The sequence below is a fragment of the Rhamphochromis sp. 'chilingali' genome, assembly GCF_963969265.1.
Source record: "Rhamphochromis sp. 'chilingali' genome assembly, chromosome: 14".
Taxonomy (NCBI): domain Eukaryota; kingdom Metazoa; phylum Chordata; class Actinopteri; order Cichliformes; family Cichlidae; genus Rhamphochromis; species Rhamphochromis sp. 'chilingali'.
The window spans coordinates 6,661,759-6,677,319 of NC_137941.1; the positions used below are offsets into that span (position 1 = coordinate 6,661,759).

The 15,561-nt window shown below is 46.5% G+C and overlaps 2 protein-coding genes across 3 annotated transcripts; one reads left to right on the plus strand and one right to left on the minus strand.

The window, feature by feature from the left end:
* Nucleotides 1-55: 55 nt before the first annotated feature.
* mcm3ap (minichromosome maintenance complex component 3 associated protein) lies at nt 56-13,004 on the minus strand. 2 transcript variants are annotated; one of them, XM_080902642.1, is made up of 29 exons: nt 12,466-13,004; nt 10,911-12,405; nt 10,512-10,759; nt 10,250-10,331; nt 9,991-10,147; nt 9,709-9,899; nt 9,478-9,617; nt 8,462-8,659; nt 8,048-8,316; nt 7,779-7,941; nt 6,880-7,037; nt 6,506-6,729; nt 6,143-6,366; nt 5,801-5,901; nt 5,563-5,694; nt 5,255-5,368; nt 4,622-4,774; nt 4,319-4,516; nt 4,160-4,228; nt 3,943-4,077; nt 3,707-3,860; nt 3,152-3,416; nt 2,968-3,065; nt 2,452-2,842; nt 2,089-2,355; nt 1,726-1,855; nt 1,302-1,487; nt 606-756; nt 56-528 (listed from the first exon to the last, which is right to left on the minus strand). In XM_080902642.1, the coding sequence occupies exons 1-29, from the start codon at nt 12,700-12,702 to the stop codon at nt 367-369; spliced, it is 6,492 nt and encodes a 2,163-aa protein (XP_080758768.1). In that variant the 5' UTR covers nt 12,703-13,004; the 3' UTR covers nt 56-366. The 2 variants fall into 2 exon arrangements, with proteins under 2 accessions (XP_080758768.1, XP_080758767.1); XM_080902641.1 differs by having other exon boundaries at nt 10,911-13,004.
* Nucleotides 13,005-13,056: 52 nt separating this feature from the next.
* ybey (ybeY metalloendoribonuclease) lies at nt 13,057-15,557 on the plus strand. Its single transcript, XM_080902647.1, has 4 exons — nt 13,057-13,583; nt 14,786-14,917; nt 15,035-15,103; nt 15,399-15,557. The coding sequence occupies exons 1-4, from the start codon at nt 13,374-13,376 to the stop codon at nt 15,492-15,494; spliced, it is 507 nt and encodes a 168-aa protein (XP_080758773.1). The 5' UTR covers nt 13,057-13,373; the 3' UTR covers nt 15,495-15,557.
* The last annotated feature ends 4 nt before the right edge of the window (nt 15,558-15,561 follow it).

Genomic DNA, 15,561 nt, shown 5'->3' on the forward strand with positions numbered 1-15,561 from the left:
CAGTGATAAAGCAATGATAACAATGACAAACGGTTTTACAAGAAAAATATTCCACTTTTATTCAACAATTATATATTCAATAATAATGTGGGATTAAAGGAGTTCAATCCCCAGCGTTTAATGTGCTAGTTACACAGAGACACTCTTAATAAACAACAATAAATCCGGAGTCAGTGTTACAAAGTTAATCCAGTGCTAAAAATATACATTTTCATGTTTAAAATAACAACAACAACAACAACAACAAAAAAAACCCCCACACTCCTATTTGTAGTCCGTGAACCCGACCACACTGAGATGAAAAGGTGATGATCATGTCACAGACAGGTATGAAGATGCAAACACTTCTGTTTGCTTCAAGTGCTGTCAGTCATCGACGATGCTCAGCATGCCGCTCAGCTTTAGCCTGCAGGCCAGTTCTTCCTCTTGGCTTGCCAAAATCTGGCGTTCCAGCTCCTTCAGTCGCCACGTCAAAGATTCAGGAGCAGTCTTACGCCGGGTCACTTTTTCCAAAGGATCATCAGGCTCCTGGAAAGATAAAAGATTTTCTTTATCTGTAGCAGCTTAAACAGCGAACCTATTTCAGTGTCGGGAAACAGTCGTACCTGTGTGAAAGATGCCTCTCGAGTCCTGGCTGTGGGGGTGTGCCTTATGGTGGTGGGCATGGACAGAAGGGTGGAGGATGGGAGGAAAAGCGGGGTGGTCAATTGCTCCAAAGGGTCGCCATCCACCCAGCACTGAAGCTGCTCCATGCTCCTGCAGAAAGGCAGAGAGGGTGTGTTTACTGTCGGACTCCCCAGTCAATCAAACTTCAATTTAAAAATCACAATTTTGACTTGTGATGATTATGAGTTCATTCTGGTTACAATGCTCTTGTTTCTTTCTTTCAGGCCCAAATTCAGTTGCTCTCAAGTTTAGCTCCACTAGAGATGGCTAAAAACAATCTTCAGTCAACAAGAACCTTTTGAATCTGCGCAAGGGTTTCAGGGACTTCTTAATTAATATTGAATCAAAAATGAAACGAACGCAGCAGAAAATGAATCAGGGTGTAATGGTTTGCTCCTGGATACCCAGCAGATGAAAAGTTGCTCATAGGGGACACAAAAGAAGTGGAAAATTCTCATTATAATAAAATTGGGATGATTTTGCAAACTGCCATGAGGTTCACTGAGGTTCACTTGAACTGGTGGGTGTGGGATGGCCTTATGGTCATAAAAATCTAGTCTGGGGCTAAAACTCCCTACCTGTGTGAGCCCCACCACCCTAATCCATGACCATCACATGCAGTGATGTAGGTATACCTCTTGCTTTCAGCTTTCTCCTCCTCTAAGCTCTGCAGGACTTTGTGGGCCAGCAGCTCCGGTGGCGTGGGCGTGTGGGTGATGTCCAGCGGGGCTGACGTAGCCTCGACGGGCTCCACCAGACTGTGGAACAACCTCTGCCTGAGGGTCGCCGTGGTGGGTGTGGCATAAGCAGCTGCACTCACCCTGAGGAGGGAGAAAACCGGAGGAATTAGGAACAAAGGAAGAGCAAAGGAGGCGCTCCAAGGATGCCACCATGACGCCGGCTTTAGAGCATTTAAGTAGGACTGTTTTTGGGGAGTATGAGTTTTTGCTTCATGCACTGCACAATAGTGTTGCACATTCAGGTGCTGTCAGATTAAAAGAAAGATGCGCATGTCTCAGAGGCATTGACAACCTGTGGGGTTTTCCTGGGCCTCCTTACCCCTCCTTCTCTTGCTGCTTCTCTCTGTGAGTTTGCCTCATGGCCTCCGTCCACTCCTCGGGCGGCTGGAAGCCCTTCAGTGAGTATTTGGGGAAATAAACCAGGATCTCTCCATCCTCTGTCACAGCATCTTAAAACAAACAATAAATAGGAATTATGGGTCAAAAACATCAATAGCAAAGTGGAAAATAGGCATTTTTTTAAGATGATCTTCCACAGAAAATTAGACCAAACTGACAAAGACTAAAACTTAAGACATTGTCTTTACATTTTTATTGTATTTGGCAACTTTATTAAGTGCTCTATATGGTTTTAGTTAGTCTCAAATTTAGTTTTAATTAATTACAGCAGCATGGTCCTCACCTTGGCAGACAGGTGGTTTAGGTATCTGCCAGTCCTTCAGCTTGTGGTCAATGCAGATCACCAGCACGTCATCCCAAGGAATCAAACTGAAGTCCACACATACATCGTCTTCTCCAGCGTATCCGGGGGTTCGGGTGCGCCGACTCTTTAACTTGACTCTTTCCAGAAGGTTTTCGAGTCGAGACATGAGGAGGGGTTGATTGCGACGTGAGACCGGGATCTTAGCGGCGTAGCGAAAGATGGAGGAGCACAGCTCAGACCACGAGTCTAAAGAGAGAAATAAGATGATTAAATATATAAAATAGGATTATTAACCTCTGAATATCTTTGTGGAAGATAAATCTCTTTCTGTGTGAAACTGACCTGTTGCGGACAGCTGCTCCCACTCTGGCAGCTGCAGGCTGAGGATGATTTCCCGCAGCCAGGCCAGGTGCTGGTAGGAGTTCCAGGCCAGATGAGGCACAAAATCCCTCATGTCAGGCAGACAGAATTCGCCCGGAGGCCATGAGAGCCCGCAGAGCTCCTGAGATGCCACTTTATCAGCAACGTGAGTCAGGACTGCGTTGTAAAGCTGAACGACAGGAGCTGGATCCTGGGATGGAAGATGTGCGGTAGCTCGCTCCAACCGGTGGGAGTAAACTCTGGGACTGAATTCATGACTTAAGGTGGACTCAATGAGCTCCACTAGGGTCTTACAGGTTAGACTGAAAGGTGGCAGAGTACGGAGAGCCAGCCAGCGCACGGCCTGGTTTATCTGAAGACAAACAACAGGACAGGACGGAGAGAAGATGGAGAAGGTCAGTAAAGAAAAAAAAGCAAGACCGAAAAAAAAGCAAGACCAAAAAAAACCTCCATGATGGCAAAGGAGCAAATGCGTACCTGTTTGGATCCCTGCAGATCATTAGTGGTCTCTGGTATGAAGAAGAACGTATACTCCGATATCAGGCCGTCCGTCACCAGTGTGTGCAGCTTCAGAGCTAGAAGAGATGAAGCTTTTTTAAAAACACTCATTTACCAACTACTACAGAAATCTCTTCGTGCTGCCTTCACTACCATTTCTCACCTTCAACAAGTTTCTGTGTATCAGCAGCGCCCCCGTCTAGCCCTGGTACCAGGATGACGAGTGGCAGTGGGCAGTGCCAGGCGCTGGCTTGCTGTAGCTGTTTGAGCTGAAGCAAGGCGGACAACAGCGGGACGTCCTGCTCGTCCTGATCAGGCTCCACAGTGGGCAGGGCGGGCAGCAGCATGATGAGGGCACTCGTCCCCTGGAGCTCACAACTCTCCTCCATTTTTGACAGGCCGTCTTCGTTTAGCGGACCTCGAGACACCTGCGGGGTGGGGAAAGAAATATTAAAATATAATTCCTAACCGTTTTTTTTTTCTGATCATTAACGGACTTCTGGTACTTTTAATCTCAGCAAAACATGATTTATGTCCCTGAAAAAGCTGCTTCTTCTTTACCCTTTAAGCCAATTCTAGTTATTTTTCTTCACACAAGCCTTTCAGCTTCAGCCTTAAAACATTTAACCTAACGTGAAGCTCCTGTCTATTGTGATTCTAGCACAGCTCTGCTCTGAATAATCATATTTCTATTTCTGCATGCCCCGCGTGATCTGACCTTGATGCTAATGTGGACTTTGTGAGTGCGCTGTCCGCTCTCCTGCAGCGTGTTGGTGACAGTCAGTGTCTGCAGGGTGCCCTCTGGCTGCTCCTCCCTGCCCTCTGACTCCTTATGCCCACCAAGCTTCACCTCCAGCCAGTCAGAGAGGATCCTGAAATCATAACAGACAGGACACAATCAGTGAAATGTTCATAGAAAACCGGGCCTAGAATATCTTTAGGGCATTAGAGCACCTGTCTGCCAGGCTGGCAACGCTCTCATGGTTGCTGGGTAAAAGAACGACGGCCTTCCAGAAGATTCGCTCGGGTGCGTTGGGGATGCTTTCCGTCACCAGCGCCGGGAGGTCGAGAGGCGCCCAAACTGTTTCGCTGAGGGCGACGCCAGAAACAGGTCAAAATGACACTTTGTGACACGGACTGCTGACTGAACAAACACAGGAACAGGACTTACTCAAGCAGCTGCTGAAAGTAGTAGTGAACTCTCATCTGGTGGATTGCTCCTCGTCTCATATCGTACAACCTGGACAGACAGAAAACATGTTACAGCAAAGGAACTGTGCTCATCGTCCAACACTGACAGGAGACAGGAGAGGACAGGAGATACACACACCTGGTGCTGGAGAGCGCCAACATGCCAGCATTTCCCAGGTTGACCAAACCACGAGCCAGATCTGCTATGGAGGGCTGAGCAGGGGCGCTGGGAGCCAGAGCTTTCAGTTTGAAGCGAGGGTCAACGCAGCAAGGGGCTGCAGGAAAGCCTCGCATCTGTCGCTTCAGCTGACGGCGAACAGCCACCACGTCACGCCACCTGGTAGATGAGGAAGAAGAATATTTAAAAACTGCAGAAAGACGTTTCTGGGATTCTTGGTGCTGTTTTGTTTTGCTCGTGTGCCTTCATTATCCATGTTTTTACCTTTTGATGTACTTGTGGATACGCTGCAGCTCTGCTTCAAGCAGGTTTTCAACCAACACAGCGATGTCTGCATTCAGAGTCTCCTCAACTAGACTCACACACACCTGCTCTGTGCATTTAGCCACCCGCTCTGCTTTCTCATTCAATGCCTCTCTGAAAAACAATTTTTTTAAGTTAATGTCTGCCACTCGAAGAGCTCCAACGTCACGACATTCCTCTTTTTGTTTTGCATGTCCACTCGTCCTCATCCTCTGTCACATGCATACTGTTAAGTTAGTGGATGCTCATAATAAATATGAAACAAGTCTTAAATAATGAGGTTGGTGTGCGTGTGTAAGTAATTCTTCAAACATTCAGTGTCGGGCTGGTTTTTCTATTCTCCACAATCTGCAACAGAAGCCCCGCCCACCTCCTTTGTGGGTCAGCCAATCAGAAGACAGTTGGCTTAAATGGCAGGAGCTAAAAGAGCTTCTCTGAGACATAGGATGAACTGAAAATTGTGCCAAAGCCCAAAAAAGACAAATAAGGATTATTTTGAACCGTGTATCGTGGAAAGCGACTGTATTCAGGTCAAAAATTAACATAACAGATTTTTCTTAGTTACACATTTGGTCAGATCTGTTTAAGTCTTACTGGATCTCAGATGCGGCGGTCTCCTTTATGGTCTCATCTAGCACTTCGTGCATCACCTCTGTGCAGAGAGAGAAGCTGAACTGAGTTAGGAAAGCCTCGTGCTCCTGACGCCTCCTGATACAGACAGAAAAGGAAAAACAGACCAGGGTTAGTCGTGGCAAAAACAGCCCAAAATATTTAAGACAGAGTCACAATTGCGGCTTAGGAAAACACGAGTCTGTTGTTAGAGTAGAAGATATTTTCCCCTTTTCCTAACTGAACCCAGGGCGGTGATACGCCTGTTATAAACCAGCTGCTGGCAGACCAACCTGGTTTCTTCAAGCTTGCGTTTTTCTTCAGCGATGCGCTCATGCTCCAGCTTGATCTCGGCAGCAGACACCTCCTGTAGCATCTGCCTCAGGACCTCGCTCACCATCATCTCCACCTGCACGCTGCTCTCCCTGCACAAAACAAAAATAAACAAAAAAACCCAGCCAGTTATCAATCACGTTAACCGGAGGACTTCCTCCCACACACTGCAATCACAGGTTTTCATGATAAGCTTACTTGAGCGCTGCTGAAGCGTAGCTGGCGCCGGCCTCAGCCATCTCCCTCACTGCTGCATCAACCACCTCTTCTACCACACCATCCAGCTCAGCCATGATGTCCTGCAGCGAGCGACAGAAAAGATGTTTTAATGAGTTCTTATCATCTTTTAAGAGAAGGAAGGAAAATATTAATTCTTTATCTTTACTGTTAAAGGTACACTAAGTGATTTTAAGTGAGCAATCCTAAATTTAATTGCAAAAATATCTACATTGCTTATAAAAACACAGAGTTACTAGAGAACGGTCTGTATTGAAAATGAGAATTAGTAATGTCTATGAAGAGCTGGGAACTCTTCCCCACCTCATCACTGAACACCAGCTGAGGTTTGGGTGGAGGTGACGGGGGTCTGACAGGCTGGAATAGCAGCTGGGGCTCAGCTGGGTGGGTCGAGAGCTCTCCCGTCTCATCCATAATAGCTGCAGCTGGCCCAAAGGCAGCGGGAACATCGGGAGCTTTGACTGGTACGACCTGAGACAGCAGCTCGCCACTGGGTGGCGCCTTCAGCTCCATTCTGTCACCAACAACTGAAACGGCAAAACAGGCATCAAAGAATTCACTTCCTCGCCTCCTGAATGTGATCAAATGATCATTCTTAGTTGAGTTTTACAGAAATAGAATAACCTAACGTGCGTGCAACAACTGGAGAAAATAAAACATGTTAACCTTTAAACTGGGATGGCGTGGCCTCGATCAAGCCTCCTTCTCCTCTGTATTTGTTCTGGGAGTCAAAGCTGCAGACGGGGGTGTGCTGGGGAGGGTTCGGGAGGGGCCCTCCGTTTACCACCTCCCCAATCAAGACCGTTCTCTTAGCGAGAATCACTTCAGACTTCTTCTGGGATAGCGGCAGCTCTGGCTCCTGATAGGCTATTCGACTCAGCTCGACCATGCTGCAGACAAAACGTAAAACACAAAAACGAGATTAAATCAAAGGCTATTTAAGGTGGTCTTGCCGATGCAATAAGTCTGCAATACGACCTTAGAAACACAGCATTCCACTGAAAGGAGCTGAGAGAGAAACCAGTGGCATGGACGCTCACCCGTCGTTGACGTTGAGGCCGTACTGCTGGACGAAGTCAGTCGCTTCTGCAGTGGTGCGGAACATCAGCATCCGCACGACGTCATTAACAGGAAACAAAGTTGAGCGGGGACCCACAGTGTGAGCCATGTTCAGGGTCTTCAGCGCCTTAGCTCTGACCTGCACACAGACATGAAGTTTAGGAGTTTTCAACACCCGCACAAAAAACTGTATTATTTTAATGAGCACCAAATCTTTTTCCAACACATCAATATTTGTTCTGACCCTTTCAACCAACAAAAAACTAAAATATTGTCCCTTTAATTAATATCCTGCCAGATCTAAATTAATCTCCATGCTGAAGTTAAGCATCATATTTTTTTAAGGATTGTTTAAGATATAAGCTACAGCTGCTAACAACCATTATGCCATCATACAGTTCCAGGAATAATAATTACATTGACAGGAAGTTGGTTAACTGGGATTTGGTGGTCGTCAGCTGGTTGACGTGCGCTCCAGATACAGCACGAGCTTACAACACAAGTGTAAGCATTATAACATCCTGCTGCCATCCTGTTACTGCAATCCTCTGTTTTAACCTTCTCTCACTCATTTAAAAAAAAGTCATTAAAAAGTCCATCAGGCTTGATGACTACAGTATATCAGGAAATAAAAATATTATCTGGTATGGCACATTCATTTTGTGCTGAATAAAAGATCAAATAATTAAATTGTTTCCTGGCACAGTGCAGGAGATGAATAACAACACAAACAAAATAAAATAATAATAAGAGCAACAAAGATTTAATCAGCAAATTTAGGTTGTGATCCAAAAGTGTCACAATTGAAGCATCCCTGAAAAAAGTGCGTAAACAACCTTATTGAGAAAGATTCAGACATGATTTCCAGGCAGTTTCTGACCTGGTTGAAGTATCTGTGCAGGAGGCAGCTGGCGAGGTACGAGGCTCCTTTCACCAGCTTGAAGAAGCGAACAAAGTTGTTGCTGTTGACGGCAGCAAACGCCTGCACCGCAAACTTCACCTCGGTGGAGTTTCGCACCTCATCACGAAACTGCTGCACCTCACTGCGTGGAGATTAAGGGTCAGGTGTGAGATGCAGCTACAAATTACAGAGGAAATGCTCGCTGGAGCACCGAATGGGTATATTCTGTATATGTTTCCGTGACTGACCGCAGGATGTCCCCATCGTTGAGCTTCAGCAGAACGCTGTACTGACGGAACTCCGGCTCACGGGGGCAGAAGATGTGACGCGTAGCCAGGTCCTGGTACATTTCTTTCAGGCTCTGCAGGCACTTGGTCATGTTCTCGTTGTTTATCTTGGGGTCGAACGTTGACATGTGCTCCTCGCAGAGGTGGTGGGCACAGTGCACGTGGAAGCGGGTGCACTTTTCAATCAGTGACACCGTTTGTGGGCAGCAGAGGTGCTGCTGGATGATGTCCTGTGAGTGAGAGATGGAGACGAGGATCAGTCTCTCCAGAGCAATGACTAAATCACACCAATCACCCACCTAAACCTCCAGAAACAAAACAGCTTTTTTGAAGTTGTAATTAAGTATAGCTGGAGCAGCTCATCTGAAGCACTACCTTGCGGATGCCGCGGGTTCTGTTCCAGACAAAGTCGTACCAGTCCCGGTAGTTGTCGTGGCCCAGATCCATGATCTGCGTCACCAGATAGTCCATAGTCATGCTGAGCACCGGCAAAGGACGCAACTCGTGGGGCAGGGGCTCCTCCTGGTCGGCTGATGAGCGGCTGTACTCCTTGATGGCGGCTTTGTGATCCACCTGGTCAGAAACGGAAGGAGAAAAAATTGTTTACAGCAAGAAGAATCTAATTTCCTTGCATGACCAGGTTACAGCCTGCTACAAAAAACACTGACAACCATTTCATCCATCTATCCATCAGCGTTTGAGTCACAGGGCAGCAGTCTAAGCAGAGAAGCCAAAACTTCCCTCACCACAGCCACCTCTTTAATCTCATCGGAAGGGGACAAAACGTCATTCCCAAGCCAGCCAAGAGGTATAACCTTTCCAGTGAGTCCTGGGGCTGCCCTGGGCCAATACATTTTCATTCTGCACTACCCATTGAGGTAATGTTAACATCACCTCACTGGGTGAAAAGTGAAAATATGACAGTACTTTAATTACATGTAAGAAGACCTTTAAAAGTATCTCAGGCGGTTCATCATCAGTTCTGTAATCGACAGTTCACTACATTTGAAAGTTTTTAGCAAATTTTTGTTTAAATTAAAAGAAAAGTTTTAAACATTTAGTTGTTTGACTGTCGGGCATCATACGAGGCTTTCTTTGGCCCACAAACTTAAGTGAGTTGGACATTTCTAGTCTGCAGTGTCTCTCCAGTGTATACATATTTTTTATTATTTATCACTAAGCCTAAACAGATATTTACACATTCATTATTTATGAATAGCAGATATGTTTACAATGTTGTGCACCCAAATGTCCAATTAGTGCAATCAGATGAAGTGAATAAAGCGTTTAAATCTAAATGTGCTCCAGAGAATCTTCTGAATACTAAACATGGAGTTCTAGGTCAAATTTAATATTTTAAATAATATTAATATTGATATTAAAGACATTACCGTCTCTGTGCTTGGAATGACTTCGAATGCGCTGAGCTGGTTCCGAGTTTCTCTCATGTACCTCTCCTTCTCAGGACACATGTCAGGACACGTCCCCACAAATACCTTGGAAAGGTGGAGGTCTGTCCGCTTTGGCCGGCCTGTAAAGACATTAGCACTAAATGTCTCACACCTTTTTATTTTATTTTTTGTAGCTCTGTTAATAATGGCTGATGTGAGAGGTGGCTTTGCCTTGACGCAGGATCTTGTCTCTCTGCTCGAGGAGGCGGTATTTGTCCTCTGCGGTCTCAGCCACCTGCCCGATGAGGGGGAGGAGAGAGGATGGGACCGGGCGCTCGGAGCTCTGGCTGGTGCTGCTCTCTTTTTGAGGTTCAGTGTCAAACTGCAGAGCCTTTACGGGGGAAGGTTTCTTCACCGGGGAGCTGACACATGTGAGAGAGCCATGATGTTGTGGAAACTTTTCATACTACATGACAGCTTTATTGGTGAAGTAAAAATTAGGTGCTGTGTTACCTGCGGCTGAAGGTCACCGTGCTGCTGAGTGTGGGAGGTCTCAGGGTGGGTCTCCGGAGTGGTGAAGAAGAACCCGCTTTTGACTCCATGTCCTCCTGGCCTTCTCCTTCTGACGTCTCCTTTCCAGTTCCAGATCTACCCGCTTTCTCCCCTGGACCTGCTCCATAACATTACACATTAATACAGAAGAACCATCACTCTGTGGTAGAGGATATTTTTGCCAAAATAAACTAGCTTTTAAAGAAATGTTTGCATTTACTCTGCTTCTTTCTCTGCCACAGGAGGAGAAGCTCTTTTCCTTGCAGGATTTTGCCTTTTTTCTTTGCTTTTGCCGCTGATGCCTGGAAGAGATGATGGGAAAAGACAAAAAAAATCTACATTACACTCTATAAAGTAGAATAGGAAACTCCAAAATACTTGCAATAAAAGAGTAGAAGCTTGAGAGAGAAAAGTTAAACTGAATGCCAGTTTTGTTGATACCCTCTAACTTAAGATGTTGAGGGTACAAAGAGGTGACTCACGTGGTCATTGAAGTACACTATGGTGAGGTTCTTGGCGGGCCGGCAGATAATCTTGTGAACTTTCCCAAACCGAGCAAAGTGCTTCTCGATCGTGTCTCTTCTGTTGAGTGATGAAGGGACGTTCCTGCACATGAGTGAGGTGCAGTCGGTGGGAGACATGCCGCTCAGGCTGTCCATGCTCTCAGTGCGTGAGCCACGTTTATTTGGGGTCGTGGTTGCGACCTTTGATTCTGAAGGTTTTGCTGAATCTGTAGAGAAAAATCACTACAGTCATTGTAAGCACTGACGAGTAAACTGGTCTTCAATTGTTTAGAAGTACTTTGCATGATGAAAGATTTTTGTCATGACCCTTCGAACATTTGTTACTAATGCATAGTATATATGACTTTTATGTCTCACCTGATTCTTCGGCTTTATCCTGCACATCTTTGGTCAGTGTCTGGGCAGCAGGTGGAGTTACAAAGAGGTCACCACTCTGAATTTGGACATCCTCCCTCTCCGGTTCGTTTGCAGCCTCCCGCCTCACTGGTTTAGCACCATCCTTACGAAGACTGCTCAATGCTCGGCTGATTAATCCTCTTGGTGCGCCACGCGACCTCATCAGCGGCCTCTTTGGGGGATGTCTCGGTGACTCTGCTTCAGGTGGAACATCCTCCTCAGGGACAGCTGATTTCTCAAGGCCGGTGCTGGAGATTGGTGGATCGTCTTTCCGCTTGGTGCCTTTGCCAAGCCGTGCAAATATGTTGATGTCCCCTTGGGCAGTATGGACTTTAACATCTGTACTAGCCTCTTCTTTGGTTTTGGTTTCACTAAAAGCTGAGGGCTGACCAAAAGTTGTTCCTCCAAAAAGCTGCGATGCCTGAGGCTGGAGGGTTTTGGGTGTAAAGCTAAAAGACGACGGGGTGGTGGGCTCTGTGGTGGCAGCCTTAGTGCTGGAGCTGGTGAGTGTGGCTGGTTGGGAGAAGGTGAACTGAAGAGTGGTAGCTGGACCACTACTGCTGTCAGTTGTTAGTGGGTTACTTTGAGAGGAGATAGAGGGGGCTGAGGCTGGTTCAGAGAAGCTGAAACCTAAAGACCCAGGCTTAGGCAACAGAGAAAAACCAGCCGTGGTGGTGGTGCTGGAGGTTGTCTGGGACCCACCAAAAGCTGAGTTGGACAGTGAAGTGGTTGGGGGGTTGGTTGGCTCGGGACTGGCACTAAAGATGGGTTTGAAAAGTGCCTCATTGGCTGGCCTGAAACTAAATTCAGATGGTGCGAAGCTCCTGCTCTGACCTGGCCCAAGCAGACTGGCGTTGGTGGTGGCAGTGGTGGATGATGATGATGGCTGTCCAAACCCGAGAAGCTGAGGCTGACTCACTGTGGGTCTCAGTGGGCTCCCAAACCCAGAGGGCTGCTGGCCGATTGCTGGTGGCTGTTTGCCAAATCCCGAAGCCTGCCCAAAAGCAGGCGTTTGCCCAAACATTGAACTCTGACCAGGCCCTCCAGTCTGTCCAAAAGCCGGTGTTGTGCCACCCCCAAAACCCGTGCTGCTTACTCCTGATGACGGCTGTCCAAACGCTGAAGCCTGGGCAGATGGCTGTCCAAACGCTGAAGCCTGGGCAGATGGCTGTCCAAACGCTGAAGCCTGGGCAGATGGCTGTCCAAACGCTGAAGCCTGGGCAGATTGCTGTCCAAACGTTGAAGCCTGGGCAGATGGCTGTGCAAACGCTGAAGCCTGGGCAGATGGCTGTCCAAACGCTGAAGCCTGCGTAGATGGCTGTCCAAACGCTGAAGCCTGGGCAGATGGCTGTCCAAACGCTGAAGCCTGGGCAGATGGCTGTCCAAACGCTGAAGCCTGGGCAGATGGCTGTCCAAACGCTGAAGCCTGCGTAGATGGCTGTCCAAACGCTGTAGCCTGGGCGGACTGCTGTGGAAACGGTGAAGCCTGCGCAGATGGCTGTCCAAACGCTGAAGCCTGGGCAGACTGCTGTGGAAACGCTGAAGTCTGCGCAGATGGCTGTCCAAAGGCCGGGGCTTGTCCAAACATATTGCTTCCTTGAGGGGGCGGCTGACCGAAAAATCCCACACTCTGCGGGGCCTGTGTGCTGGAGCTCTGCTGCCCAAATGACGAGAACAAGCTGGGCTTCACGCTGCTGCTCGGGACTTGGAAAGCTCCTCCATGGGCACTACCGAACGGATTGGGTGTATTCATGGCTCAAATAACGTTTTATGTTAACGTTTTTAAGCATTCGAATAGCAACAAGCAGTAAGGCAGTTCCGGCCTGAGGAGAATTTAAGCTTAAAAGCTGATAAAAAAAAAAAAAAAGAGACGAAAACAGACTCGTAGCTACACTGCTAGCACAGGCTAACACCATGAAAGTATTACTTAGTAAAGTTTGTTTGGCTGCTCATAAAGTTCCCCAGTTAACAGAATTATAGGAATACCCGAAGAAGTGCGTCAAAAAAGATCCCACCTTTTACTGTTTTGTGTTGCTTTTTTGGCTCACGTTTTTCTAAATCCGGTTCCGGTCCGACAAACTTATCAGTCCTCCTTCTGCTAGTAATGCTAAACCATTCGTTCCGCTATGGCCAATGAGGCGGTTGTTAACAGATAAGCGACCATATCTATTAAAAGAAAGAATATATTTCATGAATGTAAATTAGGTTATCAGAGCTGTATAAACCAGAAAAGAACTACACTATCTACTTCCCGGGGACTGCATTCGTGTCACCTCGGAGACTACAGTTTGCTTGTGGCTAACGGCGAAGCTCACCAACCGACAATAAAGTGCTGCCAGGTAGGAGATAGGTTAGTGGGTAACCTTCACCTATGTACCGAGATCTTTCCGTAGCTGTGTTCTCTTCTCGTGTCGGCTGTTTAAAATGGGAGTAGTTTTGAGGAACCTCCAGAAGGTGGTGCCTCTTCGGCGCGCCAGGCTGCGCAGGGACGTGGTCACGCTGAGACACATACTGGGCATCCAGAAGTTCGACCTGGGTATCATCTGCGTGGACAACCAGAAGATGCAGCAGATCAATCACATCTACAGGAAGAAGAACACACCCACGGATGTCCTGTCTTTCCCATTCTACGAGGTAAACATGGCAGCTAAACGTTTTGAATGAACACACATCTGTTAGTGGAGATCTGGTGGTGGTGGGGGTGTGTTCTGGACGTCTTCTTCTGTTTTTGATTTATTACACTGCTTTGTGTGCAATAAAAGATTCATAAAGTTTCAAAGGCCAAATGGAGCTTCAGAAAAAGCCTCCTTTGTCGTCCAGCTGCTTCTTCTGTGACTCATCAACGTCACCATCTAACAGCATGGGCAAGCAGAGCCTTTGAATGGACTTATCAAGAGCTGTAGGGCAAACTACAGTCAGGGGGTCACAGGCAGCTGTGAACCATCTTAATCTGGCCCTCCACATCCTGAAAGGGAAATAAAACAACCCCAATTAGAAAGCTGAAGGCTGATTTGATTTCATTGTAACTGTCAGCCATGTGTCAGTATCAGTTTTCCACTGTGTAAAGCTTGGCCGAAAAAAATGGCATTGGTACAGTAAAATTATGCCTTTGGTGTGAATGGCTACATTAGGCATAGATGAGTCTGAAGAGTATTTTTTAAGCTCAAAATATTTCTACAGATCTTACACGTATGCTGTGTAAAAGGCTTTCAGTCAAAACTGTTGCCCAATGCTTGCATCATGGCTAATAGTGTCCTTTTCTAATCATCCATATTATCTTCTATGGAAAGCGGCATGAGGTGAATAAGAGTTTTGAAAGAGAGATAGTGTATGCACATTATTTTACTGTTTGGGCATCTATTTGTATTTAGTAGCTCCTTTAATATTAATGTTATTTAATATTCACTCAGGGACGGAAATTGGTGGCTTTCCATCTATTTTAAACCAAAACTGTGAACCTTACTGGTCTGCACCAGGTTACCTGTTTGGCATATATTACCATGGTGATATAGCCAGGTAAAAAATAAAATAAAATAAAAGAGAGCAACCTTCATGGCACTAAAAACTTTGACTCTAGGCTCAGCATAGTAGTACATCTCTCTGATCACTTCACTCAGTTTGGAAAGCTTCCTTAAAGGGCCTCTTTTTATTTACCCTCTACAGAATTTAACTAACTTTCACCACTAGGGTGCAGCGTTACTCAAGACTTAACTAGTTAAAATTGAGGTTAAGTTGACCTACTGTGCTATCTTGTGGGAAAGACATGAACACAATCTGCAGGGTTGGGGTAACTTCTCCACTCAAATATCTGTGTGTTTTGTGGGGGTTTATTTAAGGACCTGAGGCCCGGGAAGTTGCCCTGCCCCCTTCACAGAGACGAGCTGAACCTTGGAGATATCTTCCTTGGGGTGGAGTTTGTGATGAAGCAGTGTCAGGAGGAATCCCTGGATCTGCATGGAGCGCTGACTGTATGAAACAGTAACTTAAGTTATCCTGTCCCTCATGCGTGTAATCCGTCAATGCTTCCAAATGAAGCACAGCAGTACCATTTTCTGTGATTAACTGTTTCATTGTTCCTGTTTCAGGTTGTCACTGCGCACGGGATCTGCCACCTGCTGGGCTACAGGCACGAGACAGAGGAAGAATGGACTGAGGTTTGTAAGGAGACAGTGGCTTTGTGTCCAAATTCATTCCTCCACTCAGACTATAGCTCAAATGGAAATACACTTTGTGCTCAAGTCACAAGATCACAACCCATTAGAAGTCCTTAGAAGATGCCTCCATCATCACATCTACAAAGACTGTTTTTTCCTTTAATCTGTCATCCATAGGTAGATCTATATGAGCTGAGTCTTTTTTTCTTTTTTTTTTTAAATACCAAATTTATGAACTTCAAACTGTGTGATGTCTGGATGTTCGATGTTGATTAAAGGTGTAACATGTTTGCAGATGCAGCAGAGAGAAAACTACATCCTGAGCGAGTACAGCAGACTCACAGGCCGACACCTAGACCCCCTGATGAAGAGGTGCAGTCAGGACAGGTGACCCTGACTGCTGCCTGCAGGCCTGAGATTAAATATTGCACTATGTGATGGTGGAAACTGCTTCTATA